General features: G+C 36.4%; 1 protein-coding gene across 6 annotated transcripts in view; it reads left to right on the top strand.

The window, feature by feature from the left end:
- The window catches only part of KCNT2 (potassium sodium-activated channel subfamily T member 2), a 409716-nt gene that overhangs the window by 250386 nt on the left and 133088 nt on the right, over nt 1–26242 (top strand). For all 6 annotated transcript variants that reach the window (XR_016219489.1, XM_089312023.1, XM_051820440.3 and 3 more), the window contains one exon: nt 14195–14303. Coding sequence is in view for 5 of the 6 variants with exons in the window: in XM_089312023.1 (XP_089168149.1) it covers nt 14195–14303 (109 nt within the window). In the remaining variant the exon portion in view is untranslated. The remainder of the gene's footprint in view (nt 1–14194; nt 14304–26242) is intronic.

Below are 26242 nucleotides of genomic sequence, written 5' to 3'. Positions count from 1 at the left end.
TTGATTCCAAATTTTGGCTATCGTGAGCAGTGCTGCTATAAACATGGTGGTGCAGCTATCTCCTTGATAAATTGTATTCAAGTCTTTTTGAGTATATATTGAATAGTGGGATTGCTGGATCATCTGACAAGTCTATTTCTAGTTTTTTTTTAAGAAATCTGCACACTTTTTTTTCCACAGTGGCTGCACTAATTTACATTCCCAGCAACAGTATATAAGTGTTCCCCTTTGTCCACATCTTCTCCAGCATTTGTTACACTCTCTTTTGGATTTTAGCCATTGTGGCAGAGTTGAGGTGCTATTTCGTTGTGGTTTTGATTTGCATTTCCCTTATGGCTAGTGATGTTGAGCATGTTTTCATATATTTGTTGGACATTTGTATTTCCTCTTATGAGAAAAGTCTTTAAGTCCTTTGCCCATTTCTCAATCGGATTTTTTGTTGTTTTTGTTATTTTTTCAAGTTCCTGTTATATTCAAGATATTAATATGTTGTCAGATCGGTAGCTTGCAAATATTTTTTCTCCTTCTGTTGGATGCCTCCTCTCTGTATTGTTTGTTTCCGTTGCTGTGTAAAAGCTTCTGAGTTTCATATAAACTCATTTGTTTAGTTTTGCTTTTATTGTCTGTACTTTGGGGGTCTTGTCCAAGAAGTCATCCCCTTCACCGATGTCCTGGAATGTTTTCACTAGTTTTTTTTTTTTTTCCCCAGCAGCTTCATTGTCTCAGATCTTAAATTTAAGTGTTTGATCTGTCTTAGTTGATTTTTGTATATGGTGAGAGGTAAGGATCTAAATTCATTACCCATAATCCACTGAATGGTCTGAGCACTTCTGTCAATAATCAGTTAGCTCTATGTGTGTTTCTCGGCTCTCTATTCTGTTCCATTGATGTATGTATTGGTTTTTATGCCAGTACCATGCTGTTTTCATTATCATAGATAGCTTTGAAGTCAGGTATTGTGATGCCCACATATTGACTTTACTTGTTCCGGATTGCTTCGGATATTCTGGCCAACATTGCTTTAAGCTTTTGCCCCTTGGCTGAATGAAAACTAGTGTATAGGAACTTTATTATTATTATTATTATTATTATATTTATTATTGTTTTTGTTATTACAATAATAATGGTAGTCAGTATTTAGCTAGTTCTTTTTTTAAGATTTATTTATTTATTTGAAAGTCAGAGAGAGAAGGAGAGTAAGACAGAGTTAGAGAGAGGTCTTCCATCTACTGCTTCACTCCTGTTTCCTCCACTGCCAGAGCTGCGCTGATCTGAAGCCAAGATCCAGGACCTTCTTCCCGGTCTCCTATGCGGGTGCAGGGGCCCAAGCACTTGGACCATCTTCAACTTTTTTCCAGGCCATAGCACAGAGCTGGATTGGAAGTGGAGCAGTCAGGACTTGAACCGGCACCTGTACGGGATGCAGGCACTGAAGGCGGCAGATTTACCTGCTACACCATAGCACCAGTCCCTTACCTAGTTCTTAATGTGTGCAGATATTGCTATACTAAAGCAATTATTATAGATTTATTCAATTCTCATCACAGCCTTGTAGGTAGTATATTAGTAGTCTATTACTGCATAAGTAATCCAAGACTTTGTGGTGTAAACAGCAATAAAAATGATGTCACAGTGTCTGTGAGTAAGGAATTTGGGAGAGGTAGTAATCACATTTATCATGCTACACTGAGGCTGCTTGCCTTGGCTACAAGTGCAGCTTCCCAGGTGGTTCACTCAATGTGCTGTATAGGTTAGTGCTGGCTTTTGGTAGGGAGATTCTGATTCCTATTATACAGACTCTTTCTGAAGACTGCTTGGCTGTCCTCATGCTGTGGCAGCTGGCTTTTCCTAGGGCAGTTGATCCAACATAGAGCAAGGCAGAAGCCACGCTGTCTTTTTTTTTTTTTTTTTTTTTTTTTTTTTTTTTTTGACAGGCAGAGTGGACAGTGCGAGAGAGAGACAGAGAGAAAGGTCTTCCTTTTTCCATTGGTTCACCCCCCAATGGCTGCTGTGGCCGGCGTGCTGTGCCAATCCGAAGCCAGGAGCCAGGTGCTTCTCCTGGTCTCCCATGTGGGCGTAGGGCCCAAGGACTTGGGCCATCCTCCACTGCCTTCCTGGGCCATAGCAGAGAGCTGGACAGGAAGAGGAACAACTGGGACAGAACCGGCGCCCAGACCGGGACTAGAACCCCGGGTGCCAGCACCATAGGCAGAGAATTAGCCTATTGAGCCGCGGCGCCGGCCCACAATGTCTGTTGTCACATTGCCTTGGATGTTCCACAGCATCTCTTTGGTTACACAGATCAACCCTGCTCTGTCTAGAAAGTAACAATACAAGGTGCAGGAATCATTAGTGATTCTACAGGCTGGCAACCATAGGCAGATTCTATTGATATTTCAATTTTATGGATGAGAAAACGGAGACCTAAAGATATTTAGTAAAACATGAATGATGCCATGTTAAGTGGGAGAGTCTCAACTTATCCTTTCTGTCTCCAGAATGTGAGATGTTAGAGATATGTGGTATTGCCTCCAACAGTTCATTTTAAATTTCAACCATGGATTACTAAACTGAGTTTATACATTTTAATGTTTCTATTGTTCATTTGTGTGTGCATTTGTGTAGAACATATATCCTTGTGTCTTTATTTCTACTTTTCTCTCAGTGAGCTGTATTTTTCCTATTCTGAAAATTATAAACATATGACTTTATAAGTTGTTGCATTTTTTCAATCTGCAACTTCTTTTTGCATTATGTGTACTTGTTTTAAACTATCAGACTTTTATCTTTTTTAAGTCTTTATGGTTTTTTTACCTCTAGATTATCTGTGTTTATGATTTAATAGTTCAACTCCATATTTTTTTAATTTCTAAAGCTTAATTTATTGGAGAGTATTTTTAGTGATTCCTAGAATTATTCCCTAAGTTCAAAAATTGTGGAGAGTTAATGACAGAAATGTCGAACTTATTTTTTTTTTGTCAAACTTATTTTAACTCTTGGAATCTGTTGATGTAAATATCACGTTGAAGAGTTGTGGGGCTGTTGGACACTGGTTGATGTTGGTGCTATTGTGGAAGGGGCAGTCCAGAGGAGGGAGGAGCCTAGCAAGACAAAACAGTTGGTTCTGTTGACTTGTTAAGGGAATCTCACTTCACATTAAGGGATTCCTTTTTAAAGTGCACGTGTTGCCTGAAAAAAGTGAAATTTCCATGTCTTTCTTGTGTTTACTTTATTTAGATACTGGGTGAATATGTAGTTGATGGCAGTAGTATATGTAGGTCTATCTAAATTGGGAGGAATAGACGTTTGAGAGAGAGAAGGAAATTCCTTAATTACAAATAGCTTGAGAAGTATTACTTTTATGCATTTCTCTTGAGTCTCAGTCCCTTTCGTTATTTGGTTTATGTGACTTGAACTCCATGGCCTGTCATTTTATTGTCAATCTCATTTCAGAATTCTGATTTCCTTTGCTTTTACATTTTCCATAGTTCCTAGTTGAAAATAAACAGACAAAAAATTTTACATAGATGGATCCTATTTTAAATTAAAAAAAAAAAAGTTTTTTGAAAGAGAGAAAATCTTTCATCCACTGGTTCCCTTCCCTCCCTGAACTCCAACCTAGTTTCAAACATCTGTGGCAGGGACCCATTTTTTTTTTCCTTTTTTAAGATTTATCTATTTATTTGAAAGGCAGAGCTACAGAGAGAGAGAGAGAGAGAGAGAGAGAGAGAGAGGTTTTCCATCTGCTGGTTCACTCCCCAGTTGGCTGCAACTGCTGGAGCTGGGTCCATCCGAAGCCAAGAGCTTCTTCCAGGTCTCCCATGTGGGTGCAGGGGCCCAACGATTTGGGTCATCTGCTACTGCTTTCCCAGGCTATACCAGAGAGCGGAAACGGAAGTGGAGCAGCTGGGACTTGAACCGGCACCCAAATGGGATGCTGGCACTTCAGGCAGCGGCTTTACCTGCTATGCCACAGCACTGGCATCTTAATCCATTACCTACTGCCTCCCAAGGTGTGCATTATCAGGCAGCTGAACCTGAAGCAAAGGCAGGACTCAAACCTAGGCACTCTGATTTGGAATATGGTTGTCCCAAGTAGCAGTTTAGCCTCATCAAGATGCCTGTTCTTTTCCTGATACCTGACTGAATACAGCTGGATAAGAATCACACAGTGGATAAGCATTTGACTAAGTGATTAAGATGCCACCTGGGATACCCACATCCCATATCAGAGTGCCTGGTTTAAGTCCCAGCTCCACTTAAGATCCAGCTTCCTGCTAATGCACACCGTGGGAGGCGGCAGAAGATGACTCAGATACTTGGGTCTCTCATCCAAGTCAGAGACTAGAGTGAGTTCAGGGTTCCTGGGTTCCTGGGTTCAGTCTGTCCAAGCCCTGGCTGTTGCAGGTATTTGGTGAGTAAACCAGCAAGCAGATGGGAGATCTCTGTCTCTATATCTCCCTCGCTCTGAGTGTCTCTACCTTCAAATAAAAAAGTTTAAAAATCACACAGTGGGGGGCCCATGTCTTATTATCATACACTGAATTTCGACAGCTCAATGAGGCCCGTAACATGTGGATTTTTTTTGTTATCAATTCATTTTCTTATGCTTGTAGTTACTCCATCAATCTTTATCTCATTTTCTCATTCTCAGCAATAGAGAATACATGAAAATTACTTCAAAATTTCCAAATGTATTTCCAAATATTTATTATCACTCCAGGCTTCTTGCTTGTTACTATTGAAATTGAAGACATATTCATTGAATGTCTTTTGGATTAATCCCCTTGCTCAGAAATGCTTTTGTCTCCTTAATCTTCAGATCTTTGTCTTAGGTTTACCTAATTCCATAAACATTTAAATGTCCTCCTACTTGCCTAACTTTATATTTTAAAAATTAACTCTTTAGTTCACCTTTCAACTCACTTATTCTTAATTACCCTGACAATCTTAGTTTCCTTACTTATGACTTTCTTGATTTCTCTAGGGCAGGAAAGGTGTCTTTTATATCAACTTAGAGCGCCTGTGTTTATTTTCTATTTAACATCTATTATCATACTGATTTGCTAGTAATAAATTTCATGGTGATCTTTCAAAATATCTTTGAGCCAGTCACTCAGATCATTTTTATTTGGTAATTCATTTAAGAGACAGAGAGAGAGAGAGAGAGAGAGAGAGAGATAATGAGAGAGAGAGAGAGATCCCACCCACTGGTTCATTCCCTAAATGCCCACAAAGGCCAGGGTGAGTGTGAAACCAGTGTGAGCTTAATCCAGGTGTCCCTCGTGGGTGGCAGAAACCCAATTATTTGAGCCATGAACAGTAGCCTGCCGAGGTCTGCATTAGTAGGAAGCTGCGACCCAGACACTGTACAGATACGGAATGCAGGCATCCTAACTGCTAGGCCAGATGCCTGCTGCAAATATTTTAATTCAGCCACAGTTTTGTGTTTTGTGACTGAAAGGGAATGAAATTAACTTTAAGGGCAAACTTGCCTGCATTTCCCCCAAAGTTCACCATTATGTGATGCATGTTTGGGGAACTTAGTTGTTGTATTTTCTCACTTAATTCAATTTAATGGCTGTTTCAGCTGTTTTTCCATTTGGTAGCAAGAAATAATCCTTGCGATGAGTTCAGGAGAAGGGAAAACTGCTTCTGTTACCTATTTAAGTGCCTGGTTAATCAGTGGTAGAATTGCACAGATTTGTAGAGTTCTTGGGAGGTGGCTGGAATTCAAATCAATAATGCATTTAGGCAAGTTGACTAGTCTGTCGGAACATTATCTGAAAACTGTTTAACATGATTTGTGTCATAGAAATTTTGTGATATTTTGGTAAAATATGTACATATTTGTATATATATATTGTAAATATATATTTAGATACACACATGTTTGAAGGTCCTCAAAATCTCATATAAAATGAATTAGAAGATAAGTTTATTTTGGTGCAGACAACTTTCAAATACATTCAAAGGGTTTTCAAAAAGTTCATGGAAATTTTTAATTCCATTTTTCATTAACTTTTTGCAGGTGTTTTATATATGTGTATGTATATACATTTTCACATATCTATGTTATACATTATACAAACTTGAATATTACTTGATATTTCTAGTAAGTTTCAACAGCTAGAAAAATTATTTTGAATGTTTTATAATAAAGAAATATTAAATGACGGCCAGTGCCATGGCTCAATAGGCTAATCCTCTGCCTGTGGCGCCGGCACACTGGGTTCTAGTCCCGGTTGGGGCACCGGATTCTGTCCCGGTTGCCCCTCTTCCAGGCCAGCTCTCTGCTATGGCCCGGGAGTGCAGTGGAAGATGGCCCAAGTCCTTGGGCTCTGCACCCACATGGGAGACCATGAGAAGCACCTGGCTCCTGCCTTCGGATCAGCGTAGTGCACCGGCCACAGCACGCTGGCTGCGGTGGCCATTGGAGGGTGAACCAACAGAAAAGGAAGACCTTTCTCTCTGTCTCTGTCTCTCTCTCACTGCCCACTCTGCCTTTCAAAAAAAATGAAATATTAAATGAAGGGAAATTTTAAGTGTTTTCCATGATTGGACATTACACAATGGATATACATGTACTGAAACATCACACAGTACCCCATAAATGCATATAATTTTTGAGACTGTTAAATTAAAAAAAAATTTAAAAGATTAAAATAGCTGCATTTTATACTATTATAAATTAGTAAGGAAAGAATACTTTTGTCTAGAACCTAAAGAAATTGGGGTTATGAGGACACAGTTTTCAAAAACAGTATTAAGGCTGCTGTGTTTTACTGAGACATATAAAAGAAGAGGTGGGCATTGAAATTAAAGCTGGTTTGCTCCAGGATGCAGGAAATTTGACTCTTTTTGAACATTTAATTAGTATGATATATTCAAAAAACCTTACAGCATTAAAGTAAGTAGTCAAGCAATTAGGAAAAGAGAAACACACTTTTTTTCACACTGTATTTTTGAAATGAAATAAATCTGCTTTAAAGAATGTTGCCCATCTCAATCTGAGCTGGATTCTGTATATTTAATAAGCATACTTATATTTAGATCTTGTAAAGCTAAATGACTTTTAAAGGTTTACTTAAATCTATTCTTAGCCACTTAGTGGTTGAATGCTTCTCAGTTCTTGAATTGGCAAAACCCCTGCTATGTGCACGTGTACACACACACACACGTGCATACTCTTAGAATGGCTATTTATGGACTAAAGTGACAGGATGAAAATAAAACTCACTTGATTGCTAAATATTACTTATTCTCATATAAGATAAAGAGGTAATTTTTGTAGCAATCAATCCACTCATGCTTATAAATAGAATCTAATCAAGGAATGTGCAAGCGGTTTTATAATGCAATTGGTTCTATGGGTCCATGTAATAAACTTGTTCTCCATACAGTACAATTGAATAACATTCAGTTTTTAAAATTGATCCTGGTTTGTGTTTTTGTTTAAAACTCTTTTCTAAGGTATATTTGATTTCTGTAAATCAAAACCCAGCACTAGATTGGCTCAATGCACTCTCCAATGTTTACTGCTTTCCAAAGAGCCGTTACCTGGCAACTGCATGGAAGAAGCTTCTGGTACATTCAGTCATATGAAAGCTCAGAAAATACTGTGATGCAGACTTGTTAAAAGATAGTCTAAGAAGTAATTACCAATTTTATCTTCCATAAAGTCAACAGAACTTGAAAACAATTTTGATTCATATCTCTCTATAAATTTGTATCTTCAATTGTAATCATTCATTTTTAAAAGTTTTTAAATTGAAGATGATAAAAATAACACTAAAACAAATCTAGAAATCCCATATAATACTGCTATTTTGAAGGTCATATCCCTCAAAATCTCCTTCCCATCCACTGAGGAAGTTTTTGTCAATAGTGGTGCTCATCCTTATAGACAGATTACTGTCCTTATTCAGATACTCGAGTGGTTGTGCAGAGAATGCTACGTGTTGATAAAATGAGATTGTATATTAATTGTATAGCAGAATTATGCTACATTGTTTTCCTTTTACATTAAAAACTATCATGAATTTATTTTAACTCTAATTTAGAAGGCAGAAAGATGGAGGAGGGGGAGAGAGAAATCTCCCATCTATTGGTTCATTCCCTAAATATCTGCAGCAGCCAGGCAGGGCTAGGCCAAGCTGAGGCTGAAAGCCCGCTCTCCCACATGAGTGTCAGGGACCCAAGTATTTGAGTCATCACTTCCTAACTCCCACGGTGTACATTAGTAGGGAGCTGAATCATAAGCAGAGGATCTAGGACTTGAACCAGGCATTCCAATATAGGATGCAGGCATTCCAAGTAGTGTCTTAACCAGACATTCACTCTGGTTTACATTTTAAATTATATTATTGGCATTGTTTAAGGATGTTTATTGATTCTCTTCATTTTTATTCATTCTTAAAAGTTACTTATTTGAGAGGCAAATAGAGGGAGAGGTATGGATAGATAGATGGATAGATGGATAGATAGATGGATAGATAGATAGATAGATAGATAGATAGATAACAGATATCCTATCTGCTGGTTCACTCCCTAAATGCCTACTAAAACCAGGAGTAGGCCAGGCCAAGCCAGGAACCAAGAAGTCAATCTTAGTCTTTCAGTGTGAGTAACAGGAAACCAAGCATTCGAGCCATCATCACTTGCTGCCTTTCAGTATGAACATTAGCAGAAAGTTAGAATTGGGAGTGGATTTGATATTTGAATTTAGGCACTCTAATACGGAAAAGGATCTCAAGTGGCATCGTAACTGCTAGTCCGAACTTCCATGACTCTTTATTTTTAGTAATGCATGATTGTGATGATATAAAGAATTCTGATTGGCATTTTATAAACATTGTTTATATTTTTCCTCAGAAAACCTTATGAAGTAAATATTGATACTACATTTTGAATCAAAGTCAAGTTTTGATCAGAAGGCTCAAAAAAACTCATCCATGGTCTGGTATACTCCATGGTGATACCATTTTACCTTGCATGCTCTTTTGCTTTATCAACAAGAACAGAGGAAAGACACCTAAATCTAAACCATTCAGGAACTTAAAACAGATGAGAAGAAAATACAAGATGAATTGTATGCCATTTTGGAATTGGAAATACTTTCTTCAATGATGGAGGGAAATTAGAAGTCATAAGAAAAAAATGGATAGATGTGATATTTGACAAGCAGTTAGCTTTATTTGCATAGTTAAACCTGGGTTTTGCCAGGTATATGGTCCCATCAAACATATTGTCATGTGACCATCACATCTAATTGGAAACTAAGAAGTACCCAGCTAACATGTGGGGAAAGGCCGGGAATGAGACTGTGTTTTCCCAAAAAGAGGAAAGAAAGGACACTGAGCTTGTGTAGTAGTTTCAGTCATAGCTCAAAGCTTTGGCCCAAGTATCCATGCACAACATTTTTCTTTGTTGAAAATATTCATCCATTCTTTATTAAAAAACCCCAGAATCCCATCAAATGCTGCTTCCTGCTCAAAGTCCAGTGTATCTGGGTCCTGCAAAGCAGGATCTAGATGTGACTCCTATATTGGCAGTATACACAGTAGCACATTTGCCAGTCGCCCTCTGCCACTCCAAAGGGTATACAGTAGTACTGCAGGCTCACTGTAATAAGAATTGGTTTTTGGGAAAAGAAACAATGGGAAGCAGCAGTTATTGGTCCATAGCAAGTTCTGTGGCACATGAATGGAGGCACCTTCCAAACAGTATAGTAAAGTCTTTAATAAACCCTAATTCTACTCTGGGGAAGTAGCTCCTTTGTCTATTCATAAACATAGCCTCTTGTTCATTATTTTCTGTGGCCATGCCTGAAGTTGAAATTGGAATGGATTTCTTGGTCCTTTCTGTAACTGTGTTCAAGGTTTTTTTTTTTTTCTTTTTTCCTAAGATGAGAAAGATCTTGCATTGCCTAGCTTTTGCTGCTCTGTCTGTATTCCCCTCATGATTGTAATGACAGTTGCCTTGGCATTATTTGAAATGAATTTGGGTATGAAGGCAGCATAGCATTTTAATCTGATCCTTGCCACAGGGCTAGCTGTATTGGTCTGGCTGAGAAGTCCTTATGGGAGGTATCTGCAGAAGGCTCTAAGAGTGTCATCTACTGCTAGTTAGGCTACAGTTCACTGTTTCATATCTGCATTCAGACTTGCATTCAGATTGCTGGACTCTTGATTATATATCTGATTGTAAGCAAACAATGCCCTATTTAACAGAGTTCTATTCCCTTCTCTCTATGCCTGCAATGTAATCAATTCTTACCTCACATTGTCTCTCTCTACTCATATCTGACCAAAATCAGCAGGTGCTGTCAACACATATTAGCATGCTGGCCCTTTCTATCTAGCCCTTCACTATGTGTCTATTGACACATTGCTTTTCACATTAACGGGAAAATGGATAGTTGGAGGAAATAGAAGTTTCCATCATGGATATATTTCTGCCATATATATTATTCTAATATCAGATTTTATATGACTTGGTCTTCTGTGTGTCATTAGAAACTCCTTTGATAAAAATGGCAGTTTATAATTTGAAATGGCTGGAAAAGGAAATATAAGTAGCTGATGAACCTGAAGACATGCTTCATCTCCTAGCTCACTGTCACTGTCTCCTCACTGTTCAGTCATACCACCTGATGATACTGAAAGCTGTGAAAATGATCCTTGCAGAGCCCTAAACTGGTGTTTCTGTAATTTTCCTTCTTTCAGTATTGTTGCCCACCATCCTATATCAACAACCACTTCCAAGATCAGACTCTAAATCACATCGTTAGCAATAAAAGTGACCCCTCTGTGACAGAACATCCTCTAACTCAGAACTTCCACTGTCTTTTGGCCAGGCTAGTGTCTACAAATCCTTGATCCTACCAGATTTTGACTGCTATTTATACCCACACATCTTGCCTTTCTTTCTAAACGTGTTTGAATTTCATGTCATACATTGTAATCCGTGCCTTCAGTTCTCCCTCAATATGCACCTTCTTTCCTTTATTTGGACTTGTTTGACAAGGCCAACCCTAGTGAACTTTAACTCGCTGTCTTCTTGGTGTTAACGTCCATGCATTTGGAGGTGACTAAAGGAAACAGTCAAAATTGACAATTTGCAGCCTTCTCCATAACCATCATTTCTGCATATTTCTTCCTGTTGAATATTTCAGTCCCCTTTCTCTGTGTTTACCATCTACAGAGATTAAAGAGATTTTTGTAATGAAAAGTACTGGAACTCCTGATAATTTTATATTAATCCATTTAAGGGAATGATCTAATTCTATTTGATCCAGTGCATCCTTTAACCTTTTAATGTGAATATTTTGCATCCTTTAACTAGCTTTGAATAAAATTAAGTATAAATGTAACTATGCAATTAACCCTAATATCCTAACTTTAATATGAAGGAGAAACAAGGGAAATAAAAATAAGCATTTTTCAATATATAAATACTCAGATATTAATACTTAAGAAAACACAATGAAAAAAGAGAGATACTTGCACCAGTAACCATGCACTGCTACACATTTGAATAATGCCAGTAATAAGTAATAATCAGATATATTAAACTTGTTTTGATAGCTCACATACATTTCTAGACATATGAAAGTATATTTTCTCTTAATTTTCAATCAGGTAACTCAGTATACTGCTCCAAATGGTGCAAAACATATGGAATGTTTGTGTGAAAAATTGCCACTACTAATAGTAGTACATTTTTTTTTTAACTTGAAGGACTTATGGGCATTGCATATTTTTGTCTAACTGTAGAAAAAAGGTATATGTAAATACAAAAATGACTACCTGAAATGTATGAAATCTTTCCAGTTCTCCCTGATTACTATATTTTTTGAAAAATTGGCCCATATGACACAATCCTCCCATGGACATCCCTCACAAATTCAGATGCACATATTCATTGAGGAAAAAAGAAGTGAGGGGGCCCATATCTTGTCATTATTGATAAAAAAGGGATATTTTTAAAAAATTACACATACATCTCATTATTTCACATCCCCTTACTGGAAGAAGTATAGGATGTGCAGTAACAGAAGGCAAAGTTAATAATTGCATGTGGCATTACATAGATGGTAATCAGACCCCCCCCCAAATTTTCTGTCCCAGTTTGAATTTTCAGAAGTCTATCTGATGTCATAAATGTACATATTTTTCTCGGATCATATGTTCAGAATTTTGATTCCCATGTGAATTGCTATTATCTCAACTTAATGTAATCACATTTGCATTTAGCAGTTTTGTTTCTTTATTTTTGCAGATTAGCCATACACACTCAAATAATTGTTTTGAGATACTTTGAAATGGTGGTTAAGTACCCTGGTATTTTGCAAATATTTTGTATACTTCTTCACATTGAAAATTAGATTTAGAGTCTGCTTGCCTTTCCTACAAAGCGTTTAATATCATGGTTATATATTTTAAAACTTTCCTCAAAAGAAGATTCCTAATCTGTTGGAAAGTAAATCTTGAGATCTAGTCATAGTATATAGTTTCTCTATGAAGTGTGAAAGAGGAAAGTACAAAAATGAGGCAGAAAAGGTCAAAGAAAGAATATTGGGGCATTTTCATATGCTTAAATAATATGAAAACAGGACCACGTCTAACATTTTATGTCCAGAATGTTTGTTAAACTGTTTCCCAAGTGAACTTTTCTAGTTTATGTTTGTGTTTATAGAACTGGCTCATCAACAGATTCAACTTTCTATTTCTTAATTTAGCTAACACTGCTATTTTCTAATAATAAATGTGTTTTTTATTTGTTTTAGAACTTTAAACATGGTTTGCCTTTCTAATACCAACTGTAACTGTCTACTAGGGAAGGGAGGTGTTTTCCTTTCACAATAAAAAACACTTTAATTACTTCTCTAAAAGTGACTTCTGTGGACAGTTGATTATGTGCAACGGAGGCTTCTGTCCTGCAGGACAGTAATATTCTCGGGCTAATTGGAATTATGTTCTGTGTCTGTGCCTGCCCCTCCCAAATGACATTATCTTGAGCACTCTCTTTTATGTTCATGTCCTCGAATGTTTCTTTCATTTGTTGTCATTCCTGGCTGCACCCTACCATATTCTGAGTTTATGACTCTTAGGTCATGTGTTAAGCACAACTTCGGTTTCAATTTATTTTAACATTTTTATTGATTGATATTATTGTTGTTTTCATAGTGTAAAATCTATTGTTTCTATGAGAGACAAATGTTACCTACCACAATTTCTTCCTAAGATTAATGTTGTATGGTTGTGAATTTGACAAATACTGTGGTTTATCAACACTGTTGTACAAAAACCTTTCAGAAGGCTCATGGGAAAAATGAAGCTGATAGATGGATAGTTTATTTTGGTGCAAAAAAGTTTTGAAATCCATGTGTGGTTTTTTCATATTATTTATTTTACATGAACTTTTTTGAAAATCACATATTTCATACTGTAGGATGATCAGAACTGATGGAGGCTTTATAAAATATTGGATATATTTTCTTTTTTTTAAAGTTTTTTTATTTATTTGAAAGTCAGTTACACAGAGAGAGGAGAGGCAGAGAGAGAGAGGTCTTCCATCCAGTGGTTCACTCCCCAATTGGCCGCAATGGCCTGGAGCTGCGCTGATCTGAAACCAGGAGCCAGGAGCTTCTTCCGGGTCTCCCACGTGGGTGCAGGGGCAAAAGGACTTGGACCATCTTCTACTGCTATCCCAGGCCATAGCAGAGAGCTGGATCGGAAGAAGAGCAGCTGGGACTAGAACCGGCACCCATATGGGATGCTGGCACTTCAAGCCAGGGCTTTAACCCGCTGCGCCACAGCACCGGCCCCTGGATATGTTTTCTAGCCTACATCTCAAATCTACACACAACTCCCTTCCTTTTATGGATGAGGAATAGGAAGATTAAGCATTTTACCCAAAATTGCCAATTTTGTTAAATACAGTTCGGGCTAGGATTCCATTCCCACTCTAATCACTTAACCCATACTTCAATTCTCTCTCTCTCTCTCTCTCTCTCTCTTAGGCATCATCATCCCTTGGTATAAAAAAGCACATGTAAAAAAAAATCTATAAAACAAATATTTTTATACTGAGATTTTCACAATTTTCTTCCTTGTTTTAGCTTTTAATAACTAAAAATAGTACTCTCCTACAGTAAATTATTCTAATTTACCTATTTTATTTTAAACAGATCATGTTGTTTGTGAAGAAGAGTTCAAATATGCCATGTTAGCTTTAAACTGTATATGCCCAGCAACATCTACACTTATTACACTACTGGTTCATACCTCTAGAGGGCAGTAAGTATATTTTTCTTTAAGATAATGTATTTGAAATTACATTGAAAAGAAGTTATGTGATTTAGCAATGTAGTAAACCAAGGTATACAGCTAGATGTATACTTGTATTTGTGTAAACTATCTTCAACTGAAAGATATAAATGTATTATGAGGTCTTTCTCAATAATCTCGAGATAATTTGTTGCATAGTAAATTCTAAGTGTCCATGCCATTTTTAACTCTAGTGTTGGGACATGGGTCTATATTTTCAAGATTAATATTTATGCAGCAAGTAGAACTTAAAAAAATTCTGTCAGTAGAATAAGATTTTAAAGCGATATTTTTTTCTGATTTTGTGATGTTTTCATCTTACAGCTTTATGTACATGATGGACTTCAAAATTACCATTGTACAATTATTATAGCATGGTGAAAATAGTCATTCTATGAAATCAGTGAATGTAGAATAAATTGATGTTGTTTGTTCAATGGTAGATGAGATAAAAGTAAATCATCAGTATGCTTTTTGTGCATTTATATTGATAGAGCACCATAAAATAAATGTTATTTTTGTTTTGCTTGGATGACTGAGGGAAATATAAGCAACCACATAGTCATAGTCTTATTTGAAAGATAAATGTTTCATAGTGTTTCATGCCCATCCATATTTCTAACTTGATATTTCAGACAAAATGTCAATTTCATAAGTAGATTCTATGTCTCTTTGTGGCTGTGATTATTTACATTTTGTAAGGTAATTGATAGATATCTTTCAGTGAAATAACAAATCAAATAAACCCAGAAGAGTGAAATTCTCTCTTGGAATATAAACTAGATAGAATAAGTTGAGAATTTAAAAATAATGAATTACCATTGGCATTTTGGATAGATTTTACTATCTTATTTCTAATTGCATTTCTGTTCAATTGGTATAGTAAGAAATCCCAAAGAGTAATTTTCTCAAAATTTTGGATAGAAATATTTCTAGTTTATATGTTGACATGCCTTTAATCAGTGCAGTGGAAAAGATGTAACAAGGATCATGAATGAAATTGCTGCTTTTTTACAGAAAGTACTTGTGTTTTGATGCAATTATAGAAAATGTTATATTTGACACCAATTAGTTAAATAGTCATAGAACTCATAACCATCTGAACCATCTCTGTTACAGAATCATAGAACTGTAATACTGGATGTCTAGTGTAAGTTCAGTATGGTACATACAAACACTAAAAGAAAGCCCATTGATACTATTTAACACAGCTCATTGGTCATAAGTTGATGTTAAACTACACTGTGAAACATGGAGTAAATATTGCTTATTGACACATTAACACTCAGTATTGCCTGGTAGAAAAACTGTACTTGAGCTAAGTTAAAGAATTCTAGTGATGCTTAGAATAAAACTTTTTCCAATATATACCAAGCAGTGTTGCCTGTTGGAAAAAGAAAATGATGTTGTTGAGGACATTTTTATCAAACAATTAAGGATTTCCTTTAAATAAGATTTACCTGCAAAAACATTTTACAACTGTGTCACAGTAAATATTGTAGTCCCATAATAACTTTATTTGTAGTAGCTTTATTGAGATTTAGTTGACATACTATAAAACTTACTCCTTTAAAATGTACACTTTAAGGCTTTTTTGGTATGTTCATAGATTTTTTTTCAACTGTCACCACTATTTCATTCCAGAACCTCAAAAAGAATCACTCTGCCCCTTAGCAGTCACTTTGCATTTCCCTCCAAATCCTTTCACCTTTAGGTTGCTGTTTATTGATTTCTGTAGATTTGTCTTTTCTGGTTGTTTCATTTAAATGAAATCATATAGTATGTGTTGTGTGTGTGTATGTTTGTATTGATCTGTCTTCTTTCAGTTGGCATAATGGTTTCAAAGTTCATCTATATAGTAATAAGCATCAGTTTTTCATTCCGTTTTACAACTGCATGTTATTCCACTGCATGCATGTATCACATTTTATTTTTCAACTCATTAGTTTTTGGGTATTTGAGTAGCTTTTAACACTGTTAGTAATGTGTTTGGAGACATTTGTGTAAAAGTTTTTGTTGGACATATGCTTTCATTTCTCTTGGGTTTATCCCTAGGAGTGGAATTACTGGATCATATGGTCAGTCCGTTTAGCTTTTTTAGGAACTGACAGAATGTTTTCCAAATTGGCTGCAGCATTTTGATTCTTACCAGCAGTGTAACGGAGTTGCAGTCTATTGAGATCCCTATTCATACTTGATGCTATCTTTTTTTTTAGATCATAAGTATCCTAATGGCTGTGAAGTGTTGTCTGATTGTGGTTTTGATTTGCATCCACTGATGGCTAATAATGTTAAGCAATATTTTATGTCTACTTGCCAAACATATATTTTCTTTGAAGAAAAACCTATTCGGATCCTTTATTTTTATTTTTTGTCTTGATTATTGATTTGTAAGATATATATTTTAGGGACAGTTGTCTTCTCAGATATAGATTATAACATAAATACAAATGACCATCCACACAAGTGACCATTTGACATTTCTAGTATATTTTTAGTGAAAACAGTGTTTGCTAAAATAATCAAATTCTCTGTATTATGCATTAACTGAATATATAGCCAAGATTGCCTTATTAACAGAAATATTTGCAGTTTTGCCTTACACATCAGTATAGAGAGCTCAAATATATTGATTTATAATAAGAGAACAAATATGGAAGCTGAATGACTATAATGGAAAAGTACTGAATAGTTTAAGAATTGTCTTTTACAAGCATTATTAAACTGCTAATAGAAAATAAAGCACTGCAGCAACATTCAAAATTCTCCATTTTAAAAAGGAGTGAGAATAATATTAACACTTCATAATGATGATTTTTGAGAAAAACTAATTGATAGTCACAAGATATTGTTCACTAATTGATAAAAAGTGGATACAGATTAACCAAGACAATGTTTTAGAGCAGGATAACAGCCTTCTCTTTGTAAATATTTTTCCCTTTTTTTCAACTTTAAAGACCAATAGAGAGAAAAAAATAGATAAAACTTTATTTCTCAAATGCCCACAACAGCCATGGGTTGGCCAGGATAAAGCCAAGAGGCTGGAACTCAATCTGGGGTCCCATGTGTGTGGCAGGGACAAGTGCTTGAGCCATCACTGGCTGCCTTCCAGGTGTGCGTAAACAGGAAGTTGGATTAGAAGTGAAGGAGCTGGACATGAGCCAGACACTCCAATATGGGATATGGGTGTCCCAAACAATGGCTTAGCCATTCTGTCATATGCTTACTCCTAAGCTAAGACTTTAGCTCTAAGAGTCACAGAAATAAATGTAACCTAAAATCTAAAATGGTCTAATCTTTAAATGTTTTAAAAATAAAATACAAGGTTGATAATAGTTATTTAAAGAAAATAAATTAGTGCTAAAAATGAAATGTATCAATAAATCAGGACATGGAAAGTGAAAGTTCAGCGTTTTCAGTAGGAAAAACTGGCACAGGTCACAGTAATAGTAGAATTTCTAATTCTGCCCCAGAATTATACAGATTCAACCCAGTAAGTTATCTGTTTCCTTTTCTTAGTTTGTCTTGTAGCATATAGAAATGGGCTTACAAATGGAAGACCCATATTAGGGATGAATTACGCACGTGTGAACTTCTATGTGAAAAGAAGTGTGTGCACACACACACATACAGGGGGAGAGAGAGAGACAGAGACAGAGAGGGACAGAGATATCAGAATGATTGGGACTGAGTAAACAGTTAAGAGGCCACTGGTGTCTGGAAACATCTGAGAAAACAATTTGGACAATAAAGACTTTGTTCTTTTAGCAAAGGATGAAAAATTAGGAGGATGATGAGAAAGTGAAGCCTGGTTGTAGACTACCACTTCATTAGGTTTGTTTATGAATGTGAGAAAAAAATAATGAAAGTTCTAATGCATGGAAATGTGGGGGACAGTTTATATGTATGTGTATAAATAGTTTTGTACCTATGTTTGTTTACTTTTAAAATTTAATATAAGCACCTAAGAGAAACAGAATGAAAATGCAGTGAGAATGAGAGATAGACTCCAGGAACTTAAATATCTCTACCTGGTACGAAGAAAATAATTTATTCTTTCTAAAGCAATGGGTGAGGGAGGAAGGGGGCAGTTTACAGTAAGTTTGTTCATATGAAATGTGGTATATTTCATTTATTTAAATTGTATGCTTCTCTATATAGCATAATACGTGACCAAAAGTTGAGGTGGTGTTTATTTTACACATTCAAAATCTGGGCATCAACATCTGGAATTCGTTGCCTGACTTGACACTGTCATCAGAGAATGTTGTTCTTTCTGTTGTTCATTCCAGCATCTTTGGGTGGTAGATATCAACCTTCAATATTCTCTCCATATAATCACAAAATACATTCTCTACCTCAGATTGTTCTAAGGAGGAGAAAGAAGACAAAAGGACAAACTGATGCCAGCTAAGGCTGACACTTTTTAGGAAGTCCAGTCATTGCTCTTGAACTTCTAATTGACCAGAACCCTATCACTTGGCTATGGATATACCTAAAACATGTTGAAACATCAGATATTTTTGATTTCTAGCTTCTTTAGTGAACTAAGGCAAGGAAGGAGTGATTTGAAAAGGTTTTAGAGTAGTCAATACAGTTGCTGTTCTTCTGATGCGGAGAACTGATTGTCATTAAAAATTATGGAGAGGTGATAGAGAATGACAGAGCAGTGGTTTGTAGTTTGCATTAAACATAAAACTATATTTTGCATATTAGAATTTTAACTTGATGCTAGTTGTGTCTATTGGAAGTATGAATAGTTTAAATTAAAAGTTGATATATACACATACATGTATAGCTAACATATGCACCTATATTTATTTAGACATTTACTCTTTTTAAGTCATTGAAATCAAAGAATCTTAGCAGAATTTATATTGAATCATATAGGTAACTATGACAGCCTTAGTTTTACATATAAAGTACCCTGAAGATTATTGTTAAGAGACTCAAAACTGGTGAGCAAATTTGGCACTATTAAAATAAGGAAATATTAGATATATTTGTTGTGTAATTGTTATTATCATTATTGAAGGTTAGCTATTTACCCAAATTTTAATATTACCTGTAAAAAGAAGAAAAAAAACAAAGCCAGGCATGTTATCATTATAAAATATCTGAGTTAGAATTTTCTCTCATTAACATGATAACTAAAATCAGTTCTTTTGGGAGCCAAAAGTCCAAATTATAAACAAAATTCCCTGTTTGATAATGTTCATGCTATAAATGGGACCCTGAAATTCCAGGTGGGAATGTGACACAGAGGAAAGAACATGATTTTTGGCAGTAGAAATGTTTTGCTCACTCAACTACTAAATCCAACTAACACCAAGGCAATTATATGCTCCATTTAATTCTAAATCATTTAATATGGAATTTTGAGATAATATTTTTTATCTAGTTCACTCCATTCATTGATTTAGAAATTATTTATTGAATGTGTCTAGGCGATACAACCATTCCAGATGTTGTGGGAACAGCCAGGAAACCCACAGAAAATATATCTGCTCTGAGAGAGCTTTTATTCTAATTGGGGAGACAAATAAATAACAAAAATCATTAAAACAGAAACATTGGCCAGCACCGTGGCTCACTAGGCTAATCCTCCGCCTGTGGCGCCGGTACCCCAGGTTCTAGTCCTGGTTAGGGTGCCGAATTCTGTCCTGGTTGCTCCTCTTCCAGTCCAGCTGTCTGCTGTGGCCTGGGAAGGCAGTGGAGGATGGCCTAAGTGCTTGGGCCCTGCACCCCATGGGAGACCAGGGGAAGCACCTGGCTCCTGGCTTCAGATCGGCGCAACGTGCAGGCCATAGCGGCCATTTGGGGGGGGGAGGTGAACCAACGGAAGTTTGATTCCCAATGCCGGTTCTGTATTCCAGCTTCCTGCTAATGCAAACTCTTGGAAGCAGTGATGATGACTGAAGTTATTGTGCTCTGACACTCATATGGAAGACCTGGACTGCATGTCCTACTCCCAGTTTTGACCCTGGCCCAGTCTCAGCCTTTGCAGGCATCTGGGGAGTCAAGCTGTGATTGAGAGATCCCTTGTTCCCTATGTTTCTTGTTCTCTTTGTCTCTGTTTCCTTAAATAAATAGAACAGAGTATTCCTAGCCAGAAAATTTGGTGTCTTGGATGAGGGTAGGAGAAGGAAATAGATAAAATATACTCAGGTTCTATATATCTATTTGAAGGCATTGACAGTATTTGTTGACTGATGGGATGTAGGGTGGAACAGAGAGAGAGAAGTCCAGAATGCTTGTGCAGTTTTGGACTGAGCAACCGTAATAATAGAATTGTGGCTTAACACATCACAGAAGAACACAAACAATAAGCACTTTTATTTTGGACATGTTAAGTTTAATATATTTATTTGACTCTTAAAATGTCCAGTCTGTGATCTGGAGGAAAAGTCTAAATTATATATGTGGCTGTGTTCAGCCTATGCACACCATTCATAGCCACGAACCTGGTTGCAGTCAACTCACAGGATGATCATGGCACTGGGCCTGGTTAAGCTGGTGCTCTTCAGCTCCCTTATTGGCTCTGCGAGTTGACATCAGTCATATTCTGGGCAGCTCAGAATCAGTCTTCCAAGTTGGTGTCCAATTTCAAAGCTTGAGGGAGGCAAGAGGGATGCTTGAAAGGCAGAGGTAGAGGCTCAGAGCCAAATGTTATGTTTGTGATGGATGGGAAATATCCAGGCCTCATACTATGAATTGTATGTATGTATATATGTATGTATATATATGTATGTGTGTATATATATATATCAGAACACATCCAGGCCTATACCAATATATGGTTATTACCATGACTGTATGAAAACATATGTTCATAACTTTATATGTTTTTTAAAATTTGACATTGATGAGCAAATAGATACAAAAATGCACTCAAGCAATAAACTGATGACATATGTATGATTAGCTTCACTGTGGTACAAATTTAGATTCACTGACTTTACTACAGAAATTAGAATGAAATATATTTTGATAAAGATGTTTCAAGAGCCTGCAATGTTGGACCATTTTATTCTCAAGTGATACATTATTCAACAATAGAAGAAAGCAAGTGGAGTTGCAGAAAGTATAAATTCTTCTGCCTCCTTAAAAGATTTGTTTTTAGTAACCATTTGGAATTCGTGTGGTGAAAATGAATAATAAAAATAAATAACAGAAAAATATTTAAGAAGCCTTAAATGAGAATTATTTGAAAACACTGGGAACACATAAAGGTTAAAAAGTTAGGTACTGAGAAAATAATGGTGAAGTCATGTAACTGCAGGCAAATAATGTTGCTAATAGATTCAGGTAATAATATGTTAGGGCAAGAATGTGCTGAAATAAATTACTTTTATTTATATGACCAAAAATAAAAGATGCCTTCAAGTACTTGTCAGTTGTTAAAGAAGAGCAAATATAAATTTTAAATATTTTGAATGGATGAAAGGATATAAAAATTCTAATGTTACATTCCATAAATCAGTATTAGAAGTAAAGGGAAGCAAAATTGCTTTTATATTTCAGCAGAATGAATTTTTAAAAGTTGCAGTTTTGTAAATATGTTCCTCACTGGTGGTTATTTCATAAGACATCCTTCATTAATTACTGGGCTATTTTCATAAATGTGATCAAACAGCAGATCTGGTATTTTTGCAATGTTCTTTGTGAAAAGAAAATTAATATATTAACACTGCTAAGTTTTGTCTGTGGTTTTCAAATCGGCATCTTTAAAAATGGAAGAATCCAGAAAATCTGACCGATAATGTCTTTCTTAGTTTTTGGAGCTTATACTTCCACTCAAATGTAAAATATTTGGAATCTTAGAAGTTGTCTTGTTCAACTTTTCATCATAGTATTTAATCTTAAGTGAATTTTAGACTTTTTCAAGAGGTTACTTAACAGTTTTGTGAATTTTCCAAGCACAAGAGAAGCATTATGCCAAAATGCAGTGTAATTCATTTGTGAGTGAAGTATATAAATGATGGTTCTCATGTTTAATAAAATTGCCAGATTTATGTCCCAAGGCATAATTAACATTTTTGATAGATCTTAATACTTTTCCCGAAGTAAATAAAATTAAATACTAAAGGAAGATAGGGAAATTCTAGGTTAAATATTATGCTTTTACTTCATTTTTAATCTTTAAGTTAATTTTAGATTTATAGAAGTAAAAATAGTACAGAGAGTTCCCACATACTCTTTCCATATAAGCTAATATTTAAGCCTCTCATAGTCCCAGGCAATTATTAAAATGGAGATTTACCACTGGTACTGTATTATTTACTGTTATTGACCTTGTTGGAATTTTATTGAGGTTTCCATTTATTTGTTCTTTCTTTTTAACTTTTATTTAGTAAATATAAATTTTCAAAGTACAGTTTATGGATTACAATGGCTCCCCCCCGCCCATAATTTCCCTCCCACTCGCAGCCCTCCCATTTCCCACTCCTTCTCCCATTCCATTCACATCAAGATTCATTTTCAATTCTCTTTATATACAGAAGATCAATTTAGTATATATTAAGTAAAGATTTCATCAGTTTGCACCCACACAGAAACACAAAGTGTAAAATACTGTTTCAGTGCTAGTTATAGCATTACTTCACATTGGACAACACATTAAGGACAGATCCCACATGAGGAGTAAGTACACAGTGACTCCTGTTGTTGACTTAACAATTTGACACTCTTGTTTATGGCATCAGTAATCTCTCTAGGCTCTTGTCATGAGTTGCCAAGGCAATGGAAGCCTTTTGGGTTTGCCGACTTCGATCTTATTCTGACAGGGTCATAGCTAAAGTGGAAGTTCTCTTCTCCCTTCAGAGAAAGGTACCTCCTTCTTTGATGGCCCATTCTTTCTGCTGGGATCTCACTCACAGAGATCTTTCATTTAGGCCCTCTTCTCTCCGCCCCCCCCTTGGCTTTCCATGCCTGAAATACTCTCATGGGCTTTTCAGCCAGATCCGCATGCCTTAAGGGCTGATTCTGAGGCCAGAGTGCTATTTAGGACATCTGCCATTCTATGAGTCTGCTGTGTATCCTCCTTCCCATGATGGATCGTTCTCTCCCTTTTTGATTCTATCAGTTAGTATTAGTAGACACTAGTCTTGTTTGTGTGATCCCTTTGACTCTTAGACCTATCAGTGTGATCAATTGTGAACTGAAATTGATCACTTGGACTAGTGAGATGGCATTGGTACATGCCACCTTGATGGTATTTTCTTTTACAGAACTTTACCAAAGTTCTTGCATTGCACTTAGTGGTTTCTTCTTTGACTCCCTTCTTCAGTGACAGTTCTTGTAAGGTTGGAGTCAATCTAAACTCTTGATTTTAATGCATATGTACAAAAAAAGATGGAGAAATACAGATACATCTGCTAGTATATATGCTTGTAATCCCTGGCTGTTTCTCTCAGAGAAACTAGAAGCAGTGACTTCCCTGTAGCAATGAGTGCACTGAATGTTCCTATCTTGATAACTAATAATCATTCTCCAATAAAAGGAATTAAGGGAGCTAGAATTCCTTTGGCTATTCCTTGACTACAAGCCAGGTAATTAATTTTTAATTCAGTTGTGGCAGGAAAAATACAGAAAGTAAGGAATTCCTTGGAATAATGTAAGAGCCTGTCAAGTTGACAAAAAATAAATAAATAAATAAACTGAAAGGGACAATATGAACAATAACACAAGTAATAGCAATGGATTTTAACCCATAAAATAAAATAAATATCCAGCACTTACTGATATAAGTAAGCAATGAAATACATAAATAAATGAGGGAGAAGAGATAGCCCCCTCCAATTAATTAGATTAAAAGGAAAGATTAAAAAAGATTATAATTATTAGGCAAATATAATAATAATTATGATCCCGCAGTGAGTGCTAATATTAGTGGGTGAAAGTTTGAGGAACACCAGAATGATTGTGTAGTTATGGCTTATATCCTCAAGATATTTGATAACTATGAAGGGAAGAATTGCAACTTTACAATGGGGAAACTCGACAGATCCTATGTAGCAAAGAGATCAGGGTAAAACATTATCAATAAAAAGGCACGCCAAAATCATGCTACCCTTCCTTTGATGCACTAAGAAGGGCACACCATTTCTTTGGGATTTCTGTTAACATTTTCTGGTCATGTAAAAAAACTGAAGCATACTTACGTTGAAAAACATCCTACAAAATAACTCATACTCTACAAAATATCAAGGTAATGAAAGACAAGGATAGACTCAATAATTAAATTTTTATTTTTAAACCTTGTACTTAGCTTAATTTGTGGGTGTTTTATTAATTTTATTTCTTTGATAGAAAAAAAGAGAGAGGGTCAGAGGCAGGTTTCCATCTGCTAGTTCACTTCTCAAATACTCACCATGGCTGTGGCTGGATTGGGCTGGAGCAGAAGCCAGAAACATAATCCAAGTTTCTCACAGGGGTAGCAGGAGCCCAATTACTTGAGCCATCACTGGTTCTTTTATCAGTCTACACTGGCAGGAAGATGGATCTAGGAACCAGAGCCAGAACCCACGTACTCCAGTGTAGGTTGTGGGCATTTTAATTACCAGGCTAAATGCCCACTTCTTAAATACTTTCAGTTAGTATTTTGACTGAAGGACATCTCTGAGAAAAATCTTCAAGAAAATATTCATATATTTGGACAAAACCCAGACCAAGGCAAATGGCAGGCAAAACCACGCTTTGTTATTCCTTACTGCCTTGAGATCCATATCCAAACGGAAACCCCAAGGAAGCAAAAGCCTGTTCATTGATCCATAAGCTCAGACGAAAACTAGACATAAGTGGCTGGTGTTAGGTGCAACGGATAATATGATGCTTGGGATGCTTGCACCCCCTGTTGATGTGCACTCTGGGAAGCAGAAGATGATGGCTTAATGATTAAATCCATGCCACCATGCGGGAGACCTTGATTGTGTTCCCAGCGCCTGGCTTTGGCCTGGCCCTATCCTGGGTGTTGGAAACAGTAGATAGAAGATATTCATTCTCTCTCTCTCTCTCTCTCTCTCTCTCTCTCTCGATCCCTGCCACTCTCCATCCCTCCATCCCTTTTTTGTCTTTCTTGCTTTCTGCCTTTCAAAGAAAAAGAAAAACATTTTTTAAAAAACTAAACATGAGGCCTCTCTTGTACTGAAATATCTACAGAGTCTGCAATTTCAAACACTGTGATGAGAGGAAGGAAAATCCAATGTCACTGCTTTTGCTAGATCAAGGATGAAGCAAGGTCACAAGGGAGAGAAGCAAGGAAGAAGGGAGAGATAGGAAGAGGGGAGAGTTTCCCTCCCTTTAATCCTGAGCTCCTCAAAGAGGGTTCAGGGACTCAGCTGTCATGTGGGAGGAGGAGAAAGTTTCTCAAAAGTAATAGAGATTATAATTACCATGCTGACTGCAAGAATGGAAAAGAAGCAAGGGGAGAGAGTATGCTCACATGAGCTATCTTTAGCTCTGTTGGAAGTTTCACACTCTGAAACTGTGACAGAGGACTATATCTTGTAATCTGGCAAATTTAGTTCAGTCACCCTCCTCCTGTCGCTGGATAACTAGAGGACAAGTGAGGATGAGAAGCACCTTGACTTCCCTTCAGATTCAAACACACAAAAGACACACGCAGCTTAAACTTTTAATATGTTTGATCACTATAAATTCATCGAGTGTTGTTTGGGGACAGGGAACCTGACCTTTGTTTCATATAGTTTCCTTACATCTGAGTCCCTGTCTCCAATAATAGATTAGTATGTGCTTTTCAGTAGTTACTATTTGAAAGTCTGGCTTCTTTTCCAGGCCCCTCCCTGCCTTTCCTTCTCACCCTAGTGCTCCACGCCCCCTGGCACCCGAGGGACTGTAATAGCAGCAGGGTTGGCAAATGTCCTGCATGTGACTGGCTGCACAAGTCT

Source organism: Oryctolagus cuniculus, chromosome 13, assembly GCF_051225735.1.
Source record: "Oryctolagus cuniculus isolate XC-2025 breed Fujian yellow rabbit chromosome 13, ASM5122573v1, whole genome shotgun sequence".
NCBI classification, from domain to species: Eukaryota; Metazoa; Chordata; class Mammalia; order Lagomorpha; family Leporidae; genus Oryctolagus; species Oryctolagus cuniculus.
This window is presented reverse-complemented; position numbering and strand designations above follow the sequence as displayed.